We start from the raw sequence: 27,176 nt of genomic DNA, 5'->3' as shown, positions 1-27,176 counted from the left end.
CTCAGTCTGAACTACCGCACATGGAACCGCCATTGTGACAACTATGTCTCTCTCCGCACGCAGGATCGACAAAGTCTTTTCTCATTATAGCTCTATCTATATAAACTTATTTAGGGTCATGTTTTTGCATTAATATATTCAAAAAATAAAACAAAAACACCAGTAGAAATAACATCTTTATTGTTGTTTCTTCTGTAACAGTTATTATAATTTACAGCCAAATTAGAAAAAAACTTGTCTATATATCAACATCAGATGAAAGCATGGTATGTTATCACAATTAGGGTTAACTTTCAAAAGTTTTTTTTTAGATTTAATACAATTAAAACATTGTTACAATAAATCTTAAACATCAGCCAACGCTTTAAATGAATACTACTATCATTCAAGTATAAGGAAGTGAAATATTTAGCTAATGCATTTTTTACAACTAATGTTTTTCCGCTTAAAACTGCATTGTTAGCTTTTTCTTAATGCAAATCAAGTTAAAAAGAGGATTAAATCCATCCATAATAATAAGATGGTATTCAGGCAGACAAGAATGTAAAATGATGACACAATCCAGTGGCATTCCAAAAGTGCTGCCATTTACTAGTGAAACTATGTTTCCTGCAAAGGTATACATAAATTATAACTTGAAATAAACAACAGTATAAGGTTTCAGTACAACAGCCCCATTAGTAGTGCCATTAATGAAATACAGTGATCAGGGGCCCTCTCATCAGAACTCCCCAGAAGCAATCACATCAAGAGATTTTCAACAGAAGTTATCACTGTTGAAGTGTTCCTTGGTTCGAAATTTTGCTCCTTTGATCTTGGATGAAACAAACCGATCTAGGATGGAACAAACCGATACTAAAATAATCATTGATACTAGAAACACACACACAAACATGATGCTTTTAATAAAATGTGTCCCTTTTCCAGCAAGTGTGCAGAAATGGTATCAGGCTGCACAAACGTCTAGTTTTGCATTATCAGAGCTGTTATTTGTTTTGCAAAACTAAATAAAAATTTCAGATCAAACAGTTAGTTATGCAATGTGTAAAGTTGTTATCTCTCAAGAGAAACACCTTTTTGATTTAAAACTAAACACACATAAATACTTATCACAATAAATGGGAAATAATTGAACAAGAAACAGAAATGGCACCAATACCGCAATGTGTGAGCATTCCATTAACAACTCTTACACCTTCACACTAGACATCTCACAAGACATACACCTCAACACTAGACATCTCACAAGAGCTACTTGCATTGTTCATTCAGCACAGTATTCGGTACCTGTAACACTGCTCAAGGATTGTTATTGGATAGCAAAAAAATATTGAACTTCAAAGAGAATATAAGAGATCAATCTACAATATGATAGAAACTACATCTTAACTGGTGTACTGGACTTGTTTTCTACTGATCAACCCTTTATTGGAGCAAAATGCAGCAAGACACAAGCTATCACACGTTGCAAAGCCGAGAAAACAGTAACCAGTGATAAATTTCAGTGATGGAAACAGCCCTAAGACGAGACAAAAATGTTCATAATTGAACTTTACAAATGGGTTAATCATTATTACCCTCCCGAATTTTAGATGCATTCAGATGAATGGGTATCTTAGCCATGTTAATGGAAATATGCCACAAACTGTGACAAAGATGTGTACAAAAAACACAAATGCATAAATGTACAAACTCCCTTAGTACCCTTTTGTTTGATCATTGGAACTCTACTGAAACTAATTCGAGCAATTCAAAACAGGTTTATCGATATTCAACACAGCAGGAATGTTCAAACATGAACATTTCTCCAGGAGACAGGGTATATAACACAGTGAACATGCGCACTCAATTGCAAACTAATACATTGTCATTTCAACTCCTGCCTTCAACACTTAATATGTAAAAATAATGCTCTCTATTCCTAATTAGATTTTAACTGATATTACCTTCTAATGAAACCATTAATCAGCCTTTACCAAGTACTTCGCTTAATCGTATAGACTTTACAATTTAACTCATGTGACTATAATATTTGGTTCCCGCCTGGTGAAAACATAATCTTGGTCAGTTAGAACATATAATGTAAAATCTTATTGACTAAGAAGGACTGGCTTGCTTTTCCTGCTCCCAACATCCCATCTCTATCAAGAAAATTTTACACAATAGGTTCAAATTATTACATAATCAGTTATTATAAATGCAGTTTTGTGTGCACAATTTAAATACTCTAAGTCTTAATCTTACACTGAACAATGGTGATGGAAAAATATTTATATTTCCAGTGTGTCTCTGTAGAAATCGATCAGACAATTGTATAAAAATATAACTGTTCTGTAACCAATTTAAATAAAAAATGGAACAGTTTCTGGTCGAAGCTAAGTGAACGACTCTTGCATAGTAATGAAACAATTGTTATTCAAAGAGTTCCTGCTAACTAGAGTTAGGGTAACTAAGTAGGAAAGAACATGAAAACAGTGTACTACCAGCAATACTCACACACAGTCATGATATGATAAACAATTATGATGTAGCCAACAAGATGAGGTTACATCCAACTATTTGTGATTGGGTTCAGTGCATATCCGCTAGGCAGAAAAAAAAAAACATACCGATGTGAAACACTGAACTTGATTTACTTTAAAATAACCATATATATTTTGGATTTTACTTGCACTCTTAGTCTCTAGAACTTCATATGAAAAAAGACCCATAATTCAAGAGACAATGCACAGACAAACTCTGCATTTCAAATTCACAGTGAACATAACACTATGTAGGCCAATGTTAATGGCCAGAATGGAGCAACTTTCAAACTGACTTCCCTGAGAATACAAGGAATCTACCAACAATGTTAAGAATGCTTCGACATATACTGTATAATTACATATAATAATAGTCCAATAGATACTTTACACCATGTAAAATTGACTTATTTCTAGTTCATCAAGTGTAATATTCTCAACCTATACTAAATGTCAATGGAAAATCTTAAGTATGTATAATTTGCCTTGCGCTGGAGAGACATTACTCACAAGGATAAGCATATACAAAATAATCGAACAACCAAACACTACTTTTACAATATGGATTTCAAAACTGACTACATATTTCTTCTTCTGTCCAACTAACATCTTGCTTGTATCAGCATTTGAACCATTTCATAAGCTCCAGCATAAAACACCTTATTACTTCCTATGCCCACAAACATAACACACATACAGATGATACAGTATAATATAAACACAGCTTTTTTATAGCAAAAGTTATACAATGAAGTCTTAATTCCAATCGACACAATAATTTAAAAAACTTAAGCTATTGGGAGTAATAGTCTTAATAAGTTATCTACGATGATCCTTGGCTTCAATTATACGAAAGAAAATTTTAATAAAAAAAAAATCAAAATAAAGTGATTGGCACTAGCTAGCATTACAAAGTCATCAATTAAAATCCATGTTTGGCTAACTGCTGATGGAGTAAAAAAGAGAACATGAGTATTACACTGCAACCATTATTTAAATTTTGTTACAACTTTGTAAGAAAGTAGGCATATTTGTAAACAAAACAAAAATGTAGGTAAAAACAACTGTCAAACACCCCTATTGTTATAAAAATGTGAACATGATAAATACAGAAACGAGTGTCAGAAGTCTAATATTTATACAAGATGTTTGACTGTTTTTTGTTCTTTTCTCAAACATAAAACATTTAAGATTATCTGATATGAATAGCATTTTTTTTCCTTTGGTTTATTTTATATTTTAATTTTAAGAAAAACATATGATTGAAAATATGCAATTCTGTCATACATGTACATCTAGCTCATAAACCTCTGAAACCACAAGTTTGCATTACTAACATAAATATACTGAACAATAGATGAAGTCTTTGACAGATGAAATGATCGAATCAGAATGCTTGTGTAATGAACAAAATAGTATTTACAATGTTCATGAAACAGTAGATACAAATTATTACTTTTTAGCAAATACATAGCACATTGTAAAAAAAGTTTCATGTAAACACATGTAAGTTTTATGATCATGGTAACTCCTAGTCCTTACATCAGTCAAGTCACTAAGTTGGCAACAAGTTGAAACAATAAATAAGGTTATAAATATTTGTTTTACTGATCACAGGCAAAACCAGGGTGTTAACATGTTTCAACAACACTGAACACTTTGTTGCGCAATCAAAAATATACAAGTCATCTGTGAACAGCGGGTGACAGTGATGATAATATGTCCTCTCATAACTCAGAATTGCATACTTTCCACATCAACGTAACACAAAGCACCATCATCCATGTGTCCGTCTCCTGGCTGACTTGAGATCAGCGCCGTGGGCCAGACATGCCACCTCCACCACCCCTTGGCCCCATGTTCCCAGACCCACCCCCTCGTCCCCCTTCTCTCATCCCAGAGGAACCCCCTCTCGGACCCATGCCTCGCCCAGCACTACCTCCCCGGCTGTTGAATCCCCCACCCCCCATACCACCGGCACTCCCTGACCTGGGGGGTGGGCCACGTCCCATAGTGCGATCCCCACCACGGGGCTTCTTCTCCTCAACATTAAGGCGGTGATCATGTAGTTTGATAGCCTACAACATTATAGCAAATGTTTTGAATTGTGCAAGTGGCACAAAGTCTTAAATAAACATATTTCAAGGACTGGTACTTAAAATTCCTCCAATTATCTAAAATAGCTGTTTTAAATATGGAACATTACACAATGTAAATAGATGCAAATGCTCATATGCTTTTCTCAGTTTGTTAAGGGACATCGAGGTATATTTTTACAGTTTAGAGGCACTTGCCAGGCAAATGCAACTTGTCATTGCTAGTATGCTTGCCAAGTTCCAAGCATGTTAATAACTAGAACCATTTTTGAGGTATGGCCAATCTAAAAGTAACCCACCTCAAGTTACCTTAATAACTTTGAGGCTTCCCAGGCTTAGGTTTAACCCTTGATATTATGAAGTTGGATAGGTAGTATTATTTTGCATGTCTTCCAAGAATATTATACATTAGTGGAAAAAAATTGTATAAATCTTTCAAATGATGAGTGTATCAAATATGTGTCAGATGTGTTAAATTAAAATGGCATTTAATGGGGGCAATAATGAAATTGAACGTGAATACTTACCAAACCTGATGCAGACTTTTTCAGGATGGAATCGACAGGATCATTGCTTTCAAAAACCACAAAACCAAAGTTCTGAAAATAAATAAGAGCAATGACTGAAAATCACTATATAACACATGTTATTCTCTTTATCACACAAGTCATTCTCTATATTACACATGCAAATCTCTATATAACACACATCATTCTCCATATCACACATGTACTTCTCATTATCACTCAAGTAGTTCTCCTTAGTTGTGTCTGTTTTAGGTTTGCTTTAAAATCCAAATAAATATAACATCAAAATAAACATGAAGCTCCAAGTGTATCTGCGATGTGGCCTGTTTGAAGCAGCTACCAGTTTTTTAGTCCAGGTCACCATACCCTTGACCTTTGAGGTCATTATCAATGCACATACTAAGTTAAAAGACTCTACAATAAGTCATTTAAAAGTATAGACTGGAAACAAAATGTGACAATAACAATATGACAGACAAAACTAAAAATGTGTCCATAGGACACGGATGCCCCCACTTCGATTTTTTGTCACAGAAAATAAGCCATAATGATTATTCAGGATAATCTGAGGGCCCTAACTCCTAAATGATTAAAGCGATTTCCATGGCTATCGAACTTGATCAAGTTATTATGGTCACAAACATGTGTTAAAAGTTTGGTGAGGATTGGACAAACAGTTTTCAAGAATTAGATCGGAAACAATCTTCGGGACGTATTTTTCAAGTCTTTTTTTGCAAATAAAGAGCCGTAACTCCTAAATGACAAAAGCGATTTCCATGGCTATCGAACTTGATCAAGATATTATGGTCACAATCATGTATGTAAAGTTTGGTGAGGATTGGACACATACTTTTCAAGAATTAGATTGGAAACATATATTTTTGAAGTATTTTTGGCAAAAAAGGGCCGTAACTCCTAAATGACTAAAGCGATTTCCATGACTATCGAACTTGATCAAGATATTATGGTCACAAACATGTGTTTAAAGTTTGGTGAGGATTGGACAAACGGTTTTCAAGAATTAGATCTGAAACAATCTTCGGGAATTTTTGGCAAGAAAGGGCCGTAACTCCTAAATGACTAAAGCGATTTCCATGACTATCGAACTTGATCAAGATATTATGGTCACAAACATGTGTTTAAAGTTTGGTGAGGATTGGACAAACGGTTTTCAAGAATTAGATCGGAAACAATCTTCGTGACGTACGTACGTTACAAGTCATATACGTACGTACGTACGTACGTACGGACAAGGGCAACCCTATATGCCGCCACTTTGTGGGGGCATAAAAATCCCAATGCTCATGGCTAGACATTAACAACTTTGATGTGACAAAGAAATTCCTATGGTCATGTCATGACATTAACAACTATGAAGTGACACGGTGACAGACAAAGAATTGACTATGTACATGGCTTATGATGTGACAGACAAAGAAATCCATATGTACATGGCTTATGATGTGACAGACAAGGAAATTCCTATGTTCATGGCTTAACATTAACTCACATCTGATTATCCATGGTAATAAAAGTTTGTTTCAGACAACCTTGTTTTAATACTGAATACTGGATTGATTAGGCAAAAACACAAATCAGTATTGATTTGAATATAAGCAAATATTTTTTAAGAAAATGTCAAAGCAAAAAATACTGATAGGATTGTTTTATTTAACACAGAATTCTCATAATGCTCCAATGCAAAGCTGAAAGTTGTCTATTAGCTCATACAAGAGGAATTTTGTGTTTATTTTAAGATATTTTAAAGAATGTTGATACCTCCCTCAAATTTCTAAAAAAACATCCTTAGCAAAACAAGCTAAGCATCTTCTTTAATCGCCAAATAACTTATAACTTGTTTTACAAAATATGAAATAATTTCAAGTGAATATCATCAAAATATTTCCTTCGATGGAAAGAACTCTTCACAATGAGAACACTAAAGAAACTTTACCAAAACAATTTTATTGAGCTCTGCTTGATCCTGTTAAAAGGGACTATGGATGTTGTTCCGAGAAATTGGGACTCAATGTGTCTGCCATGCTATATTAGATGTCATCTATTTTTAAAATATACAAAAAACCTAAATAACTTACTGGGACCTTTCCACTTCCACTCTTTGTATTGATTCTCAGCTCAACCACTGATCCATACTCTGTAAATAAGACGGAACATGTTAACAGATTTGTAACTAAAATACACCAGGTGTTTTAAGAACGCTAGTACACTGAAGAAACAGAAGTGATGCCAAGCGAAGAGTTTTAATTGTCTGTTGATGTTTATTCCACTTATACAATGGGCATTATTGGACAGTAATAAATGCTAGAAATACAGGCATTGTTTCATATTAGTATCTTAAATTTTTGAGTAATAGCCAAGGTTAAACTTTTTGCAAGACAACAACATCAAGACTTCAGAAAACACCTAGACATAGATTTGTCACTGGGTACTAAAATCATGCTATGTCATTATAACATTTTATGAGAAAGTGTCCACCAACCTTCAAAGAATGCTTTCAACTCCTTCTCAGAGACATTATGTGGAAGGTTTCCTACAAATAGTTGGTGACTGTCTGGATAACGTGTGCCCCGCCTGTCTCCCACCTCGCCATCTTCCCGCCCCATGCTCATCCTGTCACGGTCACGACCTCGGTCAGGACGATCACGACCGCCCCTATATAGAGAAGTAAATTTAATGGCCGCAAAATTATTTTTTATTTCAATTAATTTAATTGACATTAAAAAACACAATAATATACTAAACACATTGGGACACCTACATTAAAATAAAAGCTCTGTTTAAGTTGTCATCAGTTAGTCAAGCTGGCATAAGACAGTAGGCAACCATCACCAAACTTGACATCTGACTCAAATTACATGCATCACTGCCCCAATATTGTATTGATTGCGTTTGGTAAACACTTGACCTCTTGCTTATGACTAAATTGTCAATAATACAGCAAGTTGGCACAATCTCACAAAATATGTTTGTTTACATTTCACATAAAGGGACGCTACTCACATCAATTAATAGATTTAAATAAAATGGCAGTAGAAAATCAGCTACAATTAGCATCAGCAGACGACAGTAAAATATAAGTGGTTAATTATTTTTCGTTGCCAAAACTGTACAAGCTTTTATGAAGTATGATTTTGTATTTAAAACAAATAGACAAGCACCATGTGAAGTGGCATCATTGTGCACCGTGGATATGTGAAGGTTTGAAAAACTCCCTCTTTAACAACTTACCGCCACAAGCTTACACCAAATAGTACAAACTGTTGCAATGAAATTGTTGTTCAACCCATTTTAAGAAGTGTTTAACTAACTTGGGTTTTGAGAACATTACAGGGATACAATATATGGCAAATCTTTACACAATTTGTGTAAAAGACAAATTATTTGAGGGCTTGGCAGAGAGCGAAATCGGGATAACTGTTTTAAATTTCTGTTCATTGGCAACTTAATACAGTATTGCAATAAACTATTTATGTGTTGTGTACCATTGTTATTTCAATATATTACATGTGTTGTACTATTTTATAACCTTTGCCATTTTAGATGAAATGTTTTCCCCCCCGAATTTCCACGCATTTTTTGCCTGTGTCCTATGTACATAACTCTCCTTCTTTATTCAATGATTTACAGTATGCCTTTTCAAAAAACGACCTATATTTGAATTGAAGCTCAGTTCAAGTTATCATCAGTTAGACAAGCTGGCATATGACAGTAGGCAACCGTCACCAAACATGACATCTGACGCAAATTACACGCATCACTGCCCCAATATTGTTTTACCTGATTTTAGTTTACACTTTATTCTTGCTCAGACTTAATGGTCAACAGTACAGCAAGCTGGCACATTAACAGTAGGCAACTGTCACCAACCTTGCATTCTGACGCAAATTACACCATCATTGCATAGGCATCTTTTCACAACAATCAACAGTCAATTATTAAGTCCCAACATGACTAAAATACTAATTTTATATTAATTTTCATAAAAATGGATCTACATTTAAATTGAAGCTCAGTTCAAGTTATCATCAGTTAGTCAAGCTGGCATAAGACAGTAGGCAACCATCACCAAACTTGACATCTGACGCAAATTACACGCATCACTGCCCCAATATTGTATTATTTGAGTTTTATTAACACTTTGACTTCTTGCTCAGTCTTAATGGTCAACAGTACAGCAAGTTGGCACACTAACAGTAGGCAACTGTCACCAACCTTGCATTCTGACGCAAATTACACCATCATTGCATAGACATCTTTTAACAACAATCAACCGTCAATTATTTAAGCCAACTTAAGTAAAATCATTCTCTTACATACCTTTTTAAAAAATGGCCCTATAGTTGAATTGAAGCTCAGTTAAAGATATCATCAGTTAGTCAAGCTGGCATAAGACAGTAGGCAACCATCACCAAACATGACATCTGACGCAAATTACACGCATCACTGCCTCAATATTGATTTATTCCAGTTTTATTAACACTTGACTACTTGCTCAGACTTAATGGTCAACAGTACAGCAAGCTGGCACATTAACAGTAGGCAACTGTCACCAACCTTGCATTCTGACGCAAATTATACCATCATTGCATAATAACTTCTTTAAAATATCAAAACTCCAGTGTTAATTTAAGCTTAATTCGACTACAATTTTTAAAATGCAAGTAAATAATTTATGCCCCTATTTATATATACATAATTTTGATAAAACTCGTCTCAGACATGCTAAGAGTACCGTGGTGCCCGCTGTTCCTTTGGAGCTGTGGGGCTGGTGTCTTGTTTCATGTCCTGTCTGGTGCCAAATCCAGGGGCAGGTTTGGGTGGAGCCTGGGTCTGCACTGGCATCTGAGACACTGGGGCAGGTGCTCCCATTGTATTTTTGCTGGCCATGGCTGCCCAGGAGAAAGGTTTGTTTTGCCGGGGCTCTTCTGCAAAAGCAAGGCATGCGTTGCATATTTAAATCATCTTTACATGTTTCTGCATTGTTAAAGTGATCATAAGAAATTAAACCAACGCGGAAGTTTCAAACTTGATTAATTCTGCTCAGTCAAAGCTATCATCAGTTCCAGACATTAACATTTACCAAATGACTATAATAAGAGCCGTCGTAAGACAGCGCTCTCGACATCGCCGCTTTGACTTAGAATACAATAACGATGTAATAATACCAAGTTTGGTCTCTTTATGTCAAAACCTTACTAAAATTATTCGATACATAAGGTGACGTTGATGCTGCCCTCCCACCAGCCCGCCCAAACAATGACGCAAGTCATTCAAATAACTGGATTTCCCATTATGAAAATGTGGTTAAGAATATACAAATATGCCTTTAGTATTTAGTCAATTGAATAAAGGGTATAGAAGTTATTAAACAATATCCCAACCTGCCCTAAAACTTTAACCTAAGTTCCATAGTCAATCAGGGGCCATAATTTGTAAAAAAATAATATGGAGTTATTTAACCTCATTTTGTGATGGCTCGGAACATCTGTGTGAAGTATTAAGTCAATTAAATGAATGGTATTGGAGTTTTAAGTGAAAATCCCAAATTGCCCTAAAACTTTAACCTGCCCTAAAACTTTAACCTAAGTCAATCAGGGGCCATAACTTGTATTTAGGATAATATGGAGTTATGTATCCTCATTGTGTGATGGTCCTGAACAACTGTGTGAAGTATTAAGTCAATTGAACAAAGGATATAGAAGTTATTAATAAATATTCCAACTTGCCCTTAAACTTTAACCTACGTTCCATAGTCAATCAGGGGCCATAATCTGTGTAAAGAATAATATGGAGTTATCTAACCTCATCATGTGATGGCCATGAACAACTGCGTGAAGTATTAAGTCAATTGAATGTAGGGTATTGGACATATAAGTGAAAATCCCAACTTGCCCTAAAACTTAAACCAGACGCCGACGCTGGGGCGACTAGTATAGCACATCTATTCTTCGAATAGTCGAGCTAAAAATGGTACGGTCAGGTAATCGGAACCAAAAACTTTTTTTCCCAGGCCTACTGGATATGGCTAATAAAATAGATCTTTTCAAAACCCAGCATACTATTCAAATAGACGAAAATATTCTTAAAGCAATTTGACAACGTAAAACAAATTCATGTCATGAAAAGCAATTCATTTTGAAGAGGCTGTTTAGAACCGTATTGACTAATATACTTTTAAGCACTACTAATTTTTGAAATCTGACTTGTTTGTAGGTTATTTTTAAATGCTAGTACTATGATAATAAAAATCATAAAACTACTGATTTTTACATCAATTTCAAACAACGAACTATATCAAAATTGGTTACAATCTCCGAATCTCAAAAATATTTGGATGGGTAAAATTTGGTTCGGTTGGTAAAAAAAATCGATTTTACCAGAAGCATGGCCTGAGTTTTTTTTTGAGGAATTAGTCTGTCAGTTCAGACAGCATCGATTGGCCAATTACACAAACATTGCAGTTGCGAACTATAATCATTCTTGAGTATTGTAATTTCTTCTGAAAGTCTATCAGCTACTATGAACCAATGGCAACCCACCCTGTATTTGCTGGGGCTCCTCAGGCTGCTCTACTTTTGGCTCCTCCTTAACAGGCTCAAAAGCCTCCATCTGGACAGGCTCCTTGCTCTCCAGGGGCTCCTCAGGCTCTGATTTTGGTGATGGGGGCATTTCCACAGGCTCCTCCTCAAGGAGACCAGTCCCATTGCTGCAATAAGAAACAGCAACTTATTTAATTGGTCAATACCAGTAAATGACAGATGGACAAAGTCTTTCATTGTACATTATCAAATATTGACAATCAAGTATCCAACTTTATATACATAAGAGAGGTCCCAATGGGTTTAAAGTTAAAGCCACGTTAGACCCCTTTGCCAGTCCAGCGCCAAAGTAGGGCTCAGAAGAGGCAAGCCCCCCTGAAGCACTTAATTTGCATTTCAACATACCTATATATGTAAATGAAATTAGACAGACATTTTGAACTATACTGAACAAAAAGTGAGGGATGTGATTGTCCTGGCATGTAATTTGTTGATGCACCCTGTACAGCGGCAGACTGGCTTTTCAAAACCCCTTAAGAGGGCTATCCTTGCTTTAGATTTGAAGTAAACTTTTTTTTCAGTTTTTATTTTCTTTATTTTTAGGTGGGGTATTTACAACACCTTTTTTGGAGCCATTAGGACAATTTAATTGTATACAGAGTGTGTATACCACGTAATAAATTGCGTCGCGTCATACATTCTACATCAGAAGTCAACATTTGGCTTAAAATGAAGAATTGAATCATAGATAACTTTTCTTTTACAACACCTTTTTAAATGAAACAAAGGGCAGTCTATGACGCTTAAAGAGCCCCGCCTTCGATTTATAACCGGAGTTTGATAAGGTGATTAGGTTTCATCAACCACCTCGACAAACCCGTTCCCAAAAAATGTGTTTTGACAGTGCTCCGTCATCCGGCGTATTGTGAAAAGGTTTGTCGAGGTGTTTTAAGAAAATAAACTCTTATTCAGACTCTAGTGAAAGACCGAAGGCGGGGCTCCGTAAGCAGCGTAGACTGCCCTATATTTCATTTAAAATGGCGAAAAAATAGGAAAGTTATCTTTGTTGTTTAAAGTCGAAGCAACGTGCCTTCCAACGTAGCATTTATGACGCAATTCATCACATGGTATAAACAAACTGGTATATATAGCACATTTAAATTCATCAAATTATGGCCATTTTTGCAATTTGGTCACAAATGGCAACAAAGGCAGGAACACTTCACTATCTTTATCTAATCTGATCTTTATCTATATTCAATATAGAAATCTAATTTGCAACAAAAAATAAGCAAAAAGAATCACAAGTCCAAATGACTATCAGTGGATTTCATAGCCACACATGAATACAGTTATATTCTTAAGTTTTGTAAGTGTTTGTTTACCTGAGAGGCTGGGCATGGGGCTCATAGAACTGCTGGTTGTCTGCTATCAGGTCTGCAGTCTGTCCTACATCGACCGGCTCCACAATCTCACCCTCAGAATCTGCACACACAACACACAGTGAACAAACAACCATTTAACAACAATGCAAAAGCATTTTTCTCATTTCCACATTATATTACGTCTTTTTGCTTGGAACTCACTTGTTTCATAATATTCTGTGTATCAAAGAAGGATGGACTCATTTAAAATTGTTGTTAAAAGAACAACCATTTCTCATTATCAGTGTTTTAATACTAAGGCCACTCCTTTTTTATTTTTTGGTTTACAAGAATTTTTGGAAAAAATGTCCACTGGGTGGTCGGAAAAAAAAAAAAGAAGGAAAAAAGTCACAAAACATACTCTTAAAGGGTGAAAATAAGAGAGCAACATAACAACGTTGAACATTTATATCATTCACTTGACATTTAATAATTTTAAACTGCTATTTATGCATGTTTTAATACACTCAAAGTTTCAAAGTTCTTATTAAACACACAGTTTAAATCTTACATACTGTGCATATAAAACATCAATGAAATTGACTATAAAACATGTTTACATGTATACACTACACTTTTTATCAAAGATACATTGAATATCACTCAGCAAGACATTTGTTTAGCTTTAAGGGTATGCTAAAGCAAAAGTGAATGCAGAACACTTAAAAACTGACACATACTAAATTGAAAAAGGGAGAATTTTACGCATTAAAATTGCACTGTATTAAAACAATACATTACATTTTCTAAACATTGTTTCAGTTATTTTAATATTGGAAAATGTCAATAAAGTGAAATAATTACCAGTTTTGTAAATAAGGAAGTAACATTTTAAGAAGACATTTGAGGTTTTCATATTATGAAAACAATTCCTGATAAACTAAAAACCAAACTAGACCTAGATTTGAGTTTTAATAACCTTTGCAGGGTCCTTGTTGTGTGTAAACCGATCCATGCTTAGTCCAAATATTTAACATGGGATGTTCAGCAAATTACAACATCAGTACATGAAAATCACATAGCAAATTAATAAATCTAGCATGTGACTTAACTTTATGTACCAATGATAGTAACAGAGAAATCCATAATTATGTATCGGATATTTTCATATTCTCCCAACTCCGCCATTTTGTGTATACATGCTTTCACAGGGCATCTATATTTCATGCTTGTTTATTTTTCACTTTAAAGAGTATTCCTTGGTTTCAACAACAAACTTTATTTATAGTGAAATATCAAGTTCATTACAAATTGAAATGGACTTATTCAAAATAGTTTTCCGTGTTGTTTTATCTTAATGTTTTGCACACAACTCCTGGCATAAGTATATGTCATTGACACATGTGCTCTACTCTTTCATTGTTTTTACTCTACTATTAACCCAAACATGAATAAACATGTAATCTAGAATAAACACAAGCTTTACACTGACTCAATGACAAGTATTTCCAAACCATTTTGTGATTTAAAATCCATTAACACCACCGACCGAACTTGTGAAACTAGTTCACCGGTGTCAACTTAAAAATTTTACTTTCGATTTCACCACTCACACTTAGTGCACTGTTATTTGATATTTAACCATAAAATGTTATAAAATGTTTTTCTCACACATAATTTACAGATATTTGTGTCTACTAAAATGATGGCAGCCGCAGACACTTTTATTTTTTATCTATTAACAACAATATTTTTATAACCTAAATCGGCGGGGAAAAACAACAATCACGTGACAGTTATTGTTTGTGTCGGCTGTCCAATTTGCCAATGTTTTTATTGCTATTGTTTTTTTAACAACTCCTGCATATTTTAATTAATTATTTCATACAAAGAATGACTGCTATCGTCAATTCCGCCATTGCCACCGGCGCTGCCATAACAGTTGACTGGCTCACATGCTATTACTATAAATGGGCGAATACGCCTCGGAACAACAAACCAGTCAAGATCTGCTGCATTCATACTCTTAAATGGTCGTTTTTCTTTTGTTTCGCACCAAAATCAATACGGTCGGGAAAATAATTTTGCAAAAAAAAGTGAAATTCATTTTTTATTTTTTTTGTACTTTTCGGAAAATTGGACCCGCCGGTTTTGTAAACCAATTTATATAAAAGTAGTGGCCTAATGAGTTTACAAAACTGCAAAATTTCTCATTGCCAAGATGTTATTTAGTATCATACTCAAAACACATAATGGAATTTCAAACAAAAAGACAATGGCAATATAGTTTTGTAGCTCACCAAGACAAAAAGAATTCTTCATCTTAAAACTATATAGCAAGTATTTCTAAAAGGAAGACATACCCTGGGCATCCTCCAGAATTTCTGTGTCTGTGTCATTGTCATGGAACACCTCGTCCTGATAGCGGAAGATATCATTGTGTACGTAGTACTTCTTTGGAGACTGTGGTGCCAGGACAAAGGTCTGCATGAACCGTCTCATCGGCTGACCATTGTTGGACAGCTCACCTGTCACCTAATATAGTAAATCAGTTAAAACATTTAAGCTGCATGACTAAAGATATTTTTTAGCATAGCAGTACTGTACATATTAAAGGTGTTTTTTTTAATAAACGAGGCAATAAACACCCACACTTCCACAATCAATCTGCTTCAGAAATATCCCTACCTCCTAATATCTTTATTAATGGACATATTTTAACCGAAGCAGAACAGAGATCCTGAAATACTGCCATTTGGGTTTAAATCACTCTTATTTTCCAATATCATAGTTATATATTTTCAGTGGTCAGTATGCTAACTGGTGCATACTAAGCTTGTATTTATAGATTGATTTGCTGGTTGTCCTCGGACAAAAGTCTTGTAATCTTGTGTATCATAAAGCAGAATCCTCTGCTTTGGTCTACCTAAGGCTTACCTGCACTACAACAGCATTGCCCACCGTTGCTTGGCTGTCCACCTGACGAATCTTAGCATGGCAGTCACGGAAATCCAGACACATGATCTTTTTATGGATCTCCTGGTGTAAGACAAGATCGAATATTCAATTTGAATAAATTTCAACTTCCTTATAAAATTTTAAGTTTATTTAAAACATCTTTACTTTAAAATAAAAAAAATAACTTTATTCTTTTTAAATGAGCTATTTTTTAGAGCGCCTTGTTCATGGTTTATAAAATGCACTTTTTGTTATGTTTTTTTATGAAATAAAGTGTGACAAATCATTATGAGTGATAAAACTAAGATACTGATGGCCGGAACCCTTCAACATGTAATTATAGGCTCAAATATTGTCTTTCAAGTCCACCATTTTGAAATGTGTAAATGCAATGCAACAAAAAAGCTATAGCATGATTGGTTACTTGACATAACCTTGATGCTACTAACGTTTTCAATAATTTTTTATGTCCAGCTGAATTTGAGTTACTGTGGTCAAGTGGACAAGGAATCAGTTTTCTTGACTGTGTCAGCGTATGTTCACCCCCAACTAAAACCAGTAGTTTTCAGTACTTTCAGTATGAAAGAGCAAAATAATTATAATTAAGTGTTTTCAGTTGCATTACTAGGAAAATGATTTTTGATGCAAAAACATGATCGAGTCCCTTTAATAATTGACAATATTTTTGCTACATTATCAATAGAAACTGAAGCTCATTATTTCAGTCCAAATTTTGAGTTTTATTTCTGTGAAATTAAAATGCGTTCATTTTCCAATGGCACACACAAATACTGCAGAACCCTTACTGGCTGTCCAATAACTGGTGGCTGCTCCTCACCTGGTTTCTCTACACCACCATGAACAAAACTGGAGTTATGACTGTAAAATCTACAACAACAACACAGCATTGAAATTCATGGACTTCTTCTTTCTTCACAATATGACCTTCTCACAAAAATAGACAATAACATTTATATAGAAAAATTAGAGTTGTTAACTTCAACAGTGGAAATGTCTAATGAGATTTCTTAAAACATTTTTTTTTCCATATAAATATGAACTTAAAAGAAAACTAGACTAGGTTTACAATGCAACATTGCTTACCTGTGTAAATGCAGTGGGGCCTCATGCAGCAGGGTATAATACTGCCTCACAAATTCACGGCCAACACACTGAGGACTAGGAGTTTCCATGACCATGACGTTCTTCAAAAGGGAGCAAGAGTCTAAAAAGGGACAAACAACATTGACTTATTTATTAAAATGTCACTTGTTTCTCTTTCACATGCATTAATCTGTGGTGAATTAAAGACATGGAGTAGTGTGCAGTCTTCATAACTGTCGGTCCAAAATTTTAATTCTTAAATGTTCAAATTGAGACTCTAACACTTAAATTCAATGCATGACCTAGTGCAACAAGAATACCAATTCTATGAGTTGCTCTGTAGGGTTGGCATCAAGTTGCGCAGGCTGAGTGAAATGAGGGAGAATCACAAACCCTGAATACAATTTTTAAAAAAAGCTTGCATCTCCATAGTATTAAGCTTCTGACATTTTTTAGAGTCCATTTTTAGCAGAAATTGCTTTGATAGAGAAAAAAATGGATATTTCCGTTCGAAAATTAATGTTTAATGGATAAAACACCATTTTTTAAAATTAATTATATACATCTGTTATCTTATTTTTGTCAACAGACTGGTTTCCAAAGATTTTCCCAAAAATTGGCTCGTTCTAGGACAAAATATAGTCTTTGGATGATTTTTTTTTTCTATGGCAGTTGTATGATTTTTTTTTCTATGGCAGTTGTGATGTCCACCATCCAAGCAAAAAGTAGCGAACGGTCCTCATGCAGAGAATCCTCGCAGCAACAATTTTGAAATTATCTCCCGTTATAAATTCAAAATTCTACGAAAATTTTATTGCCTACAATTAAACACATATTTATTTATGTCATTATGGCAAAAAACATATTCAGATATCATTAAACACTTATATGTGTCGATTGTTTATCCAGTATTACGATATCTGAAAATCTAGGTCAAATCCGACAGGTTGTGTACATGTATAAAAGGGAATTCGTGACCCAGAATATATTTAAGTTCAAATAACGACTCTAATGACGAACATTGTGAACAATTTTGTCGTTATTATTCAACATCTATGCATGATATTACTATGTATTATTTCAGGAAGGGAATTGTAGTGTTACAGGGATACATAAGAAATGTCAAAATAATAAAAAAAGTATCCCCCGAGCGCTTATTATTGTAGCTAACAAGCTAAATCCAAGATAGATCTTCACACTACAGCAGGAAAAAATAGCACTTCCTTTGATGTTGAAACATATCCTGGAATAATAACCAAGCACCTCCATATCATGTACAGGTGCAAAGGAGTCTGCACTACGACTTAAAACGGGTAACCTGGTCATTAAAAAACGTCTCAAGTCAGTTTTGCTTTCCTACCTCTGATTGATAATTGGTTTCAGAAAAAAACATGCCTTAATTTCTCTGTAAATAAATCTGACGAGGTTTTCGAATAAATTTAATAAATTCTCAACACAGCCCTTAACTGTAAAAGAAAAAGAAACGGCGCGATTCTCGCAAGCGAATATCACAGATTCAAGAATGGTGGGGAACCGGCGAGGACATGAAAAAGTAAAAATTACAAACAATATCTTACGGAAACAATAATTATACCTACTGCAACTGATCTGTTCAATCAATCACGAATATATATTTAAAGATACATTAGAAAATAAAGACTAAAATGATTAACGAATAAACAATTTATGTTTTTTTCTTTCTTTTCTGTTCTGCAAGCATGCGTGTGCGCAGCAAAATTTCTTCTCTCTGCAACGCGCATGCGCACACAAATGTACGCCCCTTTAGATTAAACTGCGTAGAAAAAATCAAAAATGAAAAATATTTTCTGGAAGGAAAATTCAACACGTATACATACTTCTAACATCAGAAAATATTTATTCAAATGTAATTCCTGTCATACCAACACATTAATCGATGTTGTTAAAGAAAGAAATTCAATTTATTATAGAATATTTTTAATATCCATTCATCAAAGACCGGTCCGCAGAGCAAAGCATAAGTTCGTATTTAAGGAAATAATTCTTTAGATATTTCTCTTCAAATTATAAGGCATATCAAATGAATTTTAGCTCATTCAAAACTGATATTGAGAATAATTACGATGACAGCTTTAAATTAATTCGAAAATAACACACATAAAAATCGCTGTTGTGCGCATGTCAGTTGCTCCTGGAAACGGGTAATCAATATCGTTTACAAGATTGAGAAATTCATTTAAACAAACTGTATTTTTCTTTAAGGTAGCAACGCAAATAAAGTTTCGGAATGGCTGGCACTGCCTACCACATGGAAGCCTTGCGGAAGACAAGAGCTATTGAAAGGAAGACTGAAGCAATGAAACGATTGAGGGATAGTGTTGGACAGGTATGAAAATTGAAGTGACTCAATCATAAGTTAATTAGATATATAATGAGAGTACTGAAAAACCTTGTACTGGTAGAACTTTTGAATAACTAACTTACCCAGTCATGAGCCAAATGGAATTAGTGTAAATCAAATGGATGTAGTGCAGTCCCATAAACACTTGGTTCCTTAGACTCTGTTAGGAATCCCTGTATCATGTTCGGCCTGATCCAAATTTCTTTGATATTTCATTAACATTGATATTGTTTGTATTTTAATGTTCATATGAATCATGTCTGTTTGGTGATTGCTTTTACAGTTGGATTTTGCGTTTAAAATTTAATAAATTAAAAGATGATTAGAGTATCAGTTTCTTCCTATTCGCTGCACACAGCGAATGTCTTTGCCAATAAAAAAAGAGCGAGTGAGCGATTTATTTTCCATTTGATTCAAGAAAGGAGCAGTTGAAGGTGAAACCATTTTTTCCTCCACAATTATAATGATAATCCTGAGCATCTTTTTTCTTGCCCTTCTGGGTGTAATTTAACCACATAATCATTTAATTTAATCATATATACGCCATTTTTCATTAATTTAATTTAACCAAAGAAAGGAAGGTGTTTATTATTAATTCATTTGGTAATAACTAGATGCGGTCACATAAAATTTAAATAAAATTGTTTTGAGCATTATCTAAAAAGTAGGTGTGGTTAATATGAAACATCAATTTGATGGGGCATTACAAACATAATGAACATATATTTTTATACATATACTAAATGCTAATGCATGTATATATGGGAATTATAATTCTCAGGAAGTATTCAATCTATTTATGAATAGTATACATATAAAATCTCACAAACATTTATTGTTTTTATGTATATTATATATTTCTTCATAAAAGAATAGTCCTACATATTAAGATATGTTTTTTTTAACCAAGTTGCCAAGATATTATTTAAAGCCTAGTTTTATATAACACTTCATACCCCAAAAAATAGTTCAATAAAACAATAATAGTCCGAAAATGATCAGACTGAATTGACCCAATACCTCCATGTGTGTGGCCCAATGAGTTATTCAATCTTGTAAAAGGGACTCCTGGGTTATCATTCATTCCACGTTAACTCAGCAACTTTGCATGTGTATATTAAGTAAAAATGACACATCAAGAAGGTTATTTTTCTTTATTTTATTGGAAAGAACTAGGTTTCAACTTAATATATCTGAATGCAGTGGGTCCAACCAGGCCCTAATTAACAAACAACACTACATTTTATAGATACTCGATCTCAGTTATTATATAGCAACAAATACAACACTTAGCAACCAATTTGTCTCAAAAGCTACAACCTACACTTCCTATATTACCTATGGTGACAAAACCCATATAGACCAGTGGTTACAAGTGCATCTACTTAGGGAGCGGTCGGTCTTGGGATGTGATATTAAAGATGTTAAAATATGTACCTGTAGGTGCCTTGTCTTGCCCTCAGCATCAAAGGGTTATACTTGGAAGTTTTGAGTACTGGTTAAAACCAGGAAAATTTTATTTTGTGTATTGATGCTGTATACAGCTTATTTTAATATTTCTCTGTTATGCCATACTGACAACAAGCTTTGTATTGTAAATTATATAATTTTTAGTGTCTTGATATAAAAGTAAACACCAAATCTGTTTTACATTCAAACATAAGGATGTTTTGAGGGAAGAAATGCAAGCCCTCTGTACAAAAGTATATGACCCAGGCAATTCAGTTATTAGGTGGTGATGACATATTACTTTTGTGATCTTGTTGTACTTCCCTGAATTTCAACAATAAATTATCATTGTAGTGCTTTAGAATATATTTGATTTTCTTTTGTACAGCAAACCTATAACCCTTCAGGAAGTGGGGACACAGATGGAGCACCATTGGTTTTTTCTGAGCCAGGCCATTATGCGCAAAATAGGTATGTTTCATCAATTGCTGTGCATTTAGTATTAATGATGACTTACATGTTAAATTCATTTATCAGATTTAAAAATACTTCTTCATGATGGAATATATCTCTTTTTTAATCACCAATGTATAAAAGCTTTTGAAAGCATGAGCAGTATGTGCAGTAATCAGGCAATTTATTGTTTATTTTAAGTTACTTAATAAGAATTTTACATGTATTAAACATAATAAGTAGTGTGTATTGTCTGTGTTGTGCCTCTCATTTCAGCTAATCAATAGATGTTTCTTACTCACAAATTAGTAAAACTAGTTTACTAAATCATTAGTAAATGATTAAAGTGACACTCTTATTCAAAATCGATACATACACATGTATAACAAACATAAATTTTGACTGATAAACCTAACTACTTACTAAATAATGCATTTATGGAAAATATGAATTACTGATAACAAGATTGTTACCGTGTATTTGATAGCAGAAATCACAAAAATATTAAATGATTGGTGAATGCTAAAAGGTTTACTGTGGTCTACTATAGCCTCATAAGGTAGAAATACCATGTTTTATGCTCATTTCTTTCAAATTAAACTCAGTATCCTTCATAAGAACCATTGTTTTCGACATTAATTTATCCTTTTTGAAATATTAAAACAATATTATTCATTGTGGTAAATTGTATTTTGGAGTAAGAGTGGATCTTTGAGACAATTCACAAAAAAAAAATCTTTTATTGTTTATAGGACACAGTTTTTAAACTCCCATCATTTAAAAGGACAAATATATAGCCAGTATTTTGGCAGTATCTATGAAGCTGTATCTGACTAAAGAGCATTTCATAGCCAATATTTACCAAACTTTGTTATCATGTTAACAGTATTACATAATTTCTGGAACAAGTTTACCATTAACATATCTCCAAGGTTACGACCCTCAAATTTTATAAAAAATTGGACCAGATTAAACTTGTCTGCTCATGTAACTTTAGCAACATTAACCCTATTACAACAAACTAAAGTCTTGTTTACATGTGTATTTTGACTTAATTTCTGGAATTGTGTTGATTAGCAGCCCATTGAATAGTCGAAATAGGACTAATTTTACTAACTTGAGCAACATTTTGTCCATGGTACCAAACTTGATAACAATGTATCTGTTAGAGCTCAAAATCAGCACTTAGCTACATCCCCAAACACTGAAGCATAAAAAGTTGAATTTAAAAATTTTACCAATTAAACTCTTTTTGCTCCATAACTTTAAATGTCTATTCCAGTCTCTTACACACTTAGTCCTAGTGTATTTTGCAACATGTTAAGCAGAATTTAAATCCACATTGAAGTAATTGTGACTTTTCCAATCTTTACCAAATTTGTATTTATTTTGTATGGATATAAAATATCTGAAGACCAGTTTAATCTATTCAGACGGTCGCAGACTTGTCTAAAGTTGCTCGGAGTGACTTGTCTTTTCGGAAAAAAAGTACCAATCCTATGTAAAAAAATCAATGTGTGTGTGTGTGTGTGTGTCCGAATGGTGTGGCTGTTTGCATATGTGTGGAAGCAAATATTGAAAGATATTTAATATGCAAATGAGTTAATAGATTATAGGATGAAAATCCATGTCAAGACATCCTTTTTTTATCATTGCCATTTTACCGTCTTGCACTCATACCCAAGCCGTGTTTCATTTCCATAAAACTAATCATGGAGCGTTTGTTTTTGTTTCCCCTTTTAGATCCAGCCACATAGCTCCACCCATTGCCCATTGTAAAGACGAAGTGGTTTTTGAGGAGGTGGTGCATGACCCAAATTTTAAATATAGAATGCTAAAGGCGTCTGGATTTCTTCCAAGTCATGTTGATCCCATTTATAAAATCATGTATCCTGGAGGGACCTCTCGAAAATAGACTACCTGCATTTCTGTCTATGTAGGTTGACTTTCATATTTTTCTTACTCTATAATTATTTTAACTGATCTGCTTTCCTTTATGCAATAAACACTTTTTAAATTTGAAAAGGTATTGTTCTTTCTATTTCGAAGCTATTTAGACTTCTTAAAAATCAATTACACAAAAACCAAAAAAAAAAATCATTCTGAGCTTGCAACTTGCTTTCATTTTGATACAGCCTCATTATAAATAGTATTATTACAAAATTGTACCAAACTCCTTTTGCCTATGACACTGCAATCAACATGTGAAGTTGCAAATAACTGTGTTATTGGAATGCACCCCTCCTCAACTTTAATTGGCAATTTGCAAGTACAAGCTCAGCTTTATTGGTTAACACATCATTCTGTAGGAAGAGTACACCAGAAAATAGTTACCAGTTACCTCTCTGAAAAGGGCATTTATGTTAACTATCTTTAGTTACCATCCTGAATTGCATTTGAAATAAAGCTTTTTTTATTAAATGGACTTGGTTACATGTTTTAAAATTTGCAGTGAGAAGTTGTCTGAATAACTGTTTCATCATTTACGTGTCAAAATGACCAAGTTTAAAATGCTGTAATAACTGCTCAGTTCTGTACAAAATCAGAAACGATTATTGCGATCCAAATCTTAATTACCTTTAAATAAATTATTTTTTGCTTCCAGCGTTGATAACAGAGTAATAGACTTTTGATACAATAGATTCTTAGTAGGTTTGTCTGTGATCAAGTCCCTCACATCATTGCTTAAGTGGTTTAACAACAGGACTTGTTTGAGGCATTATGGCTTACACTTGTCAAGTGTCTCAATTTCTATTTCCAATTTTCAGGAATGAATTGGAAAAATTTCGTGTAAATTCAGCGGGCTTTAACAACCGATATCGTCAAAGACAGAGCTTAAATCCACACTGTGATCTTGCCTATGCTGTTGTTTATCCTGGAAAAGTGAATTCTGATTATACTCAAGATGAAAATAAAAACAACAGAAGATATAATCTAAATGTTGGTCGTTTTGAAATGGCTAGTAAACATGATGGTGTCAATATAGACAAAAGTTTCATTTCCGGTCACCTTGATTAGGCGTTTGTTGCATCTTTATTGACTATTAAGGTATCCGAAGTACTAATGTTTATGTCTTTTTATCGAGCCATTGGTGATAATGTTAAAGTGTTGATGCTAGTGACTGCATATAATTTTGGTACCATTTGATTCGGAATAGCCTGCTGATTACTGATATATAAAATAATCACCCCAAATAAGAGACCATGGAGAAGTGATTGCACTTTCTGTTTTTGTTATTTATATTAACAGAAATTGGACCTGAAATGCCATATATCAACGCCAAGATAGTTTTTTCATAATTTTAGTGTATGTTTAACAAATTCCTTCTCACACACATAACAACCTTTCAAATGATACCGGAGTTATTATGGGGTCACCAGGCATCTAAATTTCACACAGTCGTGCATGGGATACCTTAAAAGTCTGTTCACCTTTAATACACATACTATAACCTCCTAATTACGTGTTGGAGCACAACATTAAAATGCACACTTTCTTGTATGCTTGATCAACAGATTAAGTTGCCCTGATGCATGATCAGTCATTCTTATATTAAGTTGAAATGCATTTTGTGATGTCCTTAAATGCTTGTTATAGTTCCTTACCTTGTGGTAGGGACACAATTGTTTATACATGTAGCATTAAATGCATTTTCTACCAATAACAAAGTATTATAATTATCATGCTTATTAACACTTTGCATGGCAATGTCTGCTTGCAGGGAATGTTCTTTAAACCCTCCACAGAAAACTAAGAAATTTGTTCGGCGCCCTAAAGAAGATATCATCCGAAAAAAGACCCCTGAGTCACTGAAAAAAATTCAGCGAGATCAAATATATGACATTCTTCACCCAAGCAAGTGAATCACCTTCTGTTTCAAAAGCATAGTGTTTTATTGTTGACACTCACCAGTCAGTATTATTGTTACACCATTTTACTTAATTTCTACTTTGTCATACATATATATTGCTTTGCTGTGCATGTTATCCCAAGTTTGGTGCTTTTTTTGCCAAATTTATGAGTGCAATTCATGACTTCCCTTGTACATATTGTTTGCCTAACTGATGCACTTGCTCATGTTTTCTTTGGCTGCATCATTCACTTCTGCATGTTAAAAAGTACATGATTTTCCCCTTGTTGGTGCTGGGAGATAAAACTTTGTTATTGGTGTTGTAGGTGGACCATTTCTTGTAAAATATTCTTTTTGCTCTTTCAGTAACATTGACAGAATACGGCATAGGCGGTGTCGGGCCTTAAATGAAGGGGAAGATAATGTTAATCCATTAATGAATCCGCCAGAACGTAGCTTTATAGTTCCTTTAAATGAGCTGCCTCCTCGAAAACCACACTTCAAAGTCTGATATTTCATGAACATAATAATGTTCAAGTATCATCTGCTTGCACAAGTAATGAATCATGCACTCATAGCTCCCTAATATGGTGTTTTTTCTCATATGTATACTTAGAAATGGTAATAACTTCACTTCAAGTCATCTGTCATTAAGCATAGATAATAGGCTTGGGTAACAAGTTAAAATCATAACATTTGCGTGTCAGTGCACAGAAAAATATCTGGAATTTTTAAACTCAGGCTAACGTACTACAAAACTGGGCGTGAGCGTGAGCAGCGTCAATACGATCACAGTCGAAATGGTCCCGTGGTGGACAAGAGCAACTATGCGTTAAGGCGGGAGTTCAACTTTCTTGGAAATAGCCTGAGTATGCTGAAGGCCGATATAGTGCCAGCTCATAAGCCTATCCCTGTGTGCCGTAGGTACTGATCAAGGATCAGTGATTCCAACTGCACCAAGTCTCTAGTACTAGAATGTTTAATGAAGTGTTTTTATTTAGTTATTTACTGTTAATATTAGCTTGACTGATACTAGTCCTGTTTTCTTTGACACAAAGTGGTTTTTATTACATTTTGGCGCATTTTGCAATTCTATTGTTATTTTTTATTATAAGACTTTGTTAAGTTTTTCTTGTTTCATAAACTGATTTGTTTTAACAATAATGTTGAGCAAACCGTAGATGCAGCCAAAGACCATGAGGGTTTATCTGATTTTTTGTATGCAGCACAATGGTATTACATTGCATGATGTATTTCTGTATTACATTAACAGCATGTTGGTTTTATAACACTAATCTATTGTGTACCTGTAAATGCACATTCTAGTTTTTATAGAATTTGTTAGGAATTTTAGCATAGCTAAATGAAAATAGTTTTTTTTAGGATTTTTAACACTGCTGAAAAGCCTACTCTTGTGTTTCATTATATTTTTGACATAATGGCATTTGTATAATGGTTAGCAAAAAGGGTATGGTTCAGATACTTTGTATGTGTAATTGTTTCATGCAATGAATATTTTTAGATCCATATATTCGTGTGTTTCACCGAACAGTTTTTTTATATTCTTATCAGTATTACTGTTGATGTTTTATTCCTTTGTATAAATAAACTCACCTTTATTTGAAATTATGCTCTTGTCATATTCATTCCCAGGATTTACGACAATTGAGTTTAATGTTCCCTGAGCGCAGCTGTGTCAAATCATGCGAAAGATTGAATTGCGGATAAAGTTTATATAAGACTTTCGAACGTGACCTTGATCTTAGATCTGCTCCCCTACATAGGGATCAGTCTAGTAAAGGACAAGCTACCATGTTTCAAGGTCATAGGTTCTTCCGTTCTTGAGTTACTTCGAAGACAAAAGATTTCACAAGACTGATGTGAGTGATCTTGACCTTTGACCTACTAAACGC

General features: G+C 34.1%; 2 protein-coding genes and 6 non-coding genes across 11 annotated transcripts; 1 reads left to right on the top strand and 7 right to left on the bottom strand.

The window, feature by feature from the left end:
* Positions 1-163: 163 nt before the first annotated feature.
* LOC128207654 (ras GTPase-activating protein-binding protein 2-like) lies at positions 164-18,880 on the bottom strand. 2 transcript variants are annotated; one of them, XM_052910720.1, is made up of 12 exons: positions 18,726-18,880; positions 17,132-17,252; positions 16,834-16,915; positions 16,007-16,108; positions 15,433-15,604; positions 13,091-13,190; positions 11,706-11,872; positions 9,899-10,091; positions 7,646-7,818; positions 7,242-7,300; positions 5,146-5,217; positions 164-4,600 (listed from the first exon to the last, which is right to left on the bottom strand). In XM_052910720.1, the coding sequence occupies exons 2-12, from the start codon at positions 17,224-17,226 to the stop codon at positions 4,334-4,336; spliced, it is 1,482 nt and encodes a 493-aa protein (XP_052766680.1). In that variant the 5' UTR covers positions 17,227-17,252; positions 18,726-18,880; the 3' UTR covers positions 164-4,333. The 2 variants fall into 2 exon arrangements, with proteins under 2 accessions (XP_052766680.1, XP_052766673.1); XM_052910713.1 differs by having other exon boundaries at positions 18,730-18,880.
* LOC128225295 (small nucleolar RNA SNORD16) lies at positions 8,830-8,928 on the bottom strand. The gene has a single exon (XR_008259647.1). It is a non-coding gene; the product is annotated as a small nucleolar RNA SNORD16 (small nucleolar RNA).
* Positions 8,969-9,067, bottom strand: LOC128225287 (small nucleolar RNA SNORD16). Its single transcript, XR_008259639.1, has one exon. It is a non-coding gene; the product is annotated as a small nucleolar RNA SNORD16 (small nucleolar RNA).
* Positions 9,173-9,271, bottom strand: LOC128225293 (small nucleolar RNA SNORD16). Its single transcript, XR_008259645.1, has one exon. It is a non-coding gene; the product is annotated as a small nucleolar RNA SNORD16 (small nucleolar RNA).
* On the bottom strand, positions 9,314-9,412 carry LOC128225289 (small nucleolar RNA SNORD16). The gene has a single exon (XR_008259641.1). It is a non-coding gene; the product is annotated as a small nucleolar RNA SNORD16 (small nucleolar RNA).
* On the bottom strand, positions 9,516-9,614 carry LOC128225298 (small nucleolar RNA SNORD16). Its single transcript, XR_008259650.1, has one exon. It is a non-coding gene; the product is annotated as a small nucleolar RNA SNORD16 (small nucleolar RNA).
* LOC128225291 (small nucleolar RNA SNORD16) lies at positions 9,656-9,754 on the bottom strand. Its single transcript, XR_008259643.1, has one exon. It is a non-coding gene; the product is annotated as a small nucleolar RNA SNORD16 (small nucleolar RNA).
* Positions 18,881-19,296: 416 nt separating the features above from the next.
* Positions 19,297-26,889, top strand: LOC128207638 (uncharacterized). 3 transcript variants are annotated; one of them, XM_052910702.1, is made up of 4 exons: positions 19,297-19,496; positions 21,349-21,431; positions 23,157-23,349; positions 24,182-24,346. In XM_052910702.1, the coding sequence occupies exons 1-3, from the start codon at positions 19,398-19,400 to the stop codon at positions 23,326-23,328; spliced, it is 354 nt and encodes a 117-aa protein (XP_052766662.1). In that variant the 5' UTR covers positions 19,297-19,397; the 3' UTR covers positions 23,329-23,349; positions 24,182-24,346. The 3 variants fall into 3 exon arrangements, with proteins under 3 accessions (XP_052766662.1, XP_052766651.1, XP_052766644.1); XM_052910691.1 differs by lacking the exons at positions 23,157-23,349; positions 24,182-24,346 and adding an exon at positions 26,005-26,889; XM_052910684.1 differs by lacking the exon at positions 23,157-23,349 and having other exon boundaries at positions 24,182-26,889.
* Positions 26,890-27,176: the final 287 nt, after the last annotated feature.

This window comes from Mya arenaria, chromosome 2, assembly GCF_026914265.1.
Source record: "Mya arenaria isolate MELC-2E11 chromosome 2, ASM2691426v1".
NCBI classification, from domain to species: domain Eukaryota; kingdom Metazoa; phylum Mollusca; class Bivalvia; order Myida; family Myidae; genus Mya; species Mya arenaria.
This window is presented reverse-complemented; position numbering and strand designations above follow the sequence as displayed.

Coding starts and splice junctions, on each gene's coding strand:
- LOC128207638 (XM_052910684.1), top strand. CDS start 19,398: ATGGCTGGCACTGCCTACCACATGGAAGCCTTGCGGAAGACAAGAGCT. Junction 19,497..21,348: donor TGAGGGATAGTGTTGGACAG/GTATGAAAATTG, acceptor TCTTTTGTACAG/CAAACCTATAACCCTTCAGG. Junction 21,432..24,181: donor GGCCATTATGCGCAAAATAG/GTATGTTTCATC, acceptor TCCAATTTTCAG/GAATGAATTGGAAAAATTTC.
- LOC128207654 (XM_052910720.1), bottom strand. CDS start 17,226: ATGGTCATGGAAACTCCTAGTCCTCAGTGTGTTGGCCGTGAATTTGTG. Junction 16,109..16,833: donor CACCAGTTATTGGACAGCCA/GTAAGGGTTCTG, acceptor GTCTTACACCAG/GAGATCCATAAAAAGATCAT. Junction 7,301..7,645: donor GTTGAAAGCATTCTTTGAAG/GTTGGTGGACAC, acceptor TCTTATTTACAG/AGTATGGATCAGTGGTTGAG.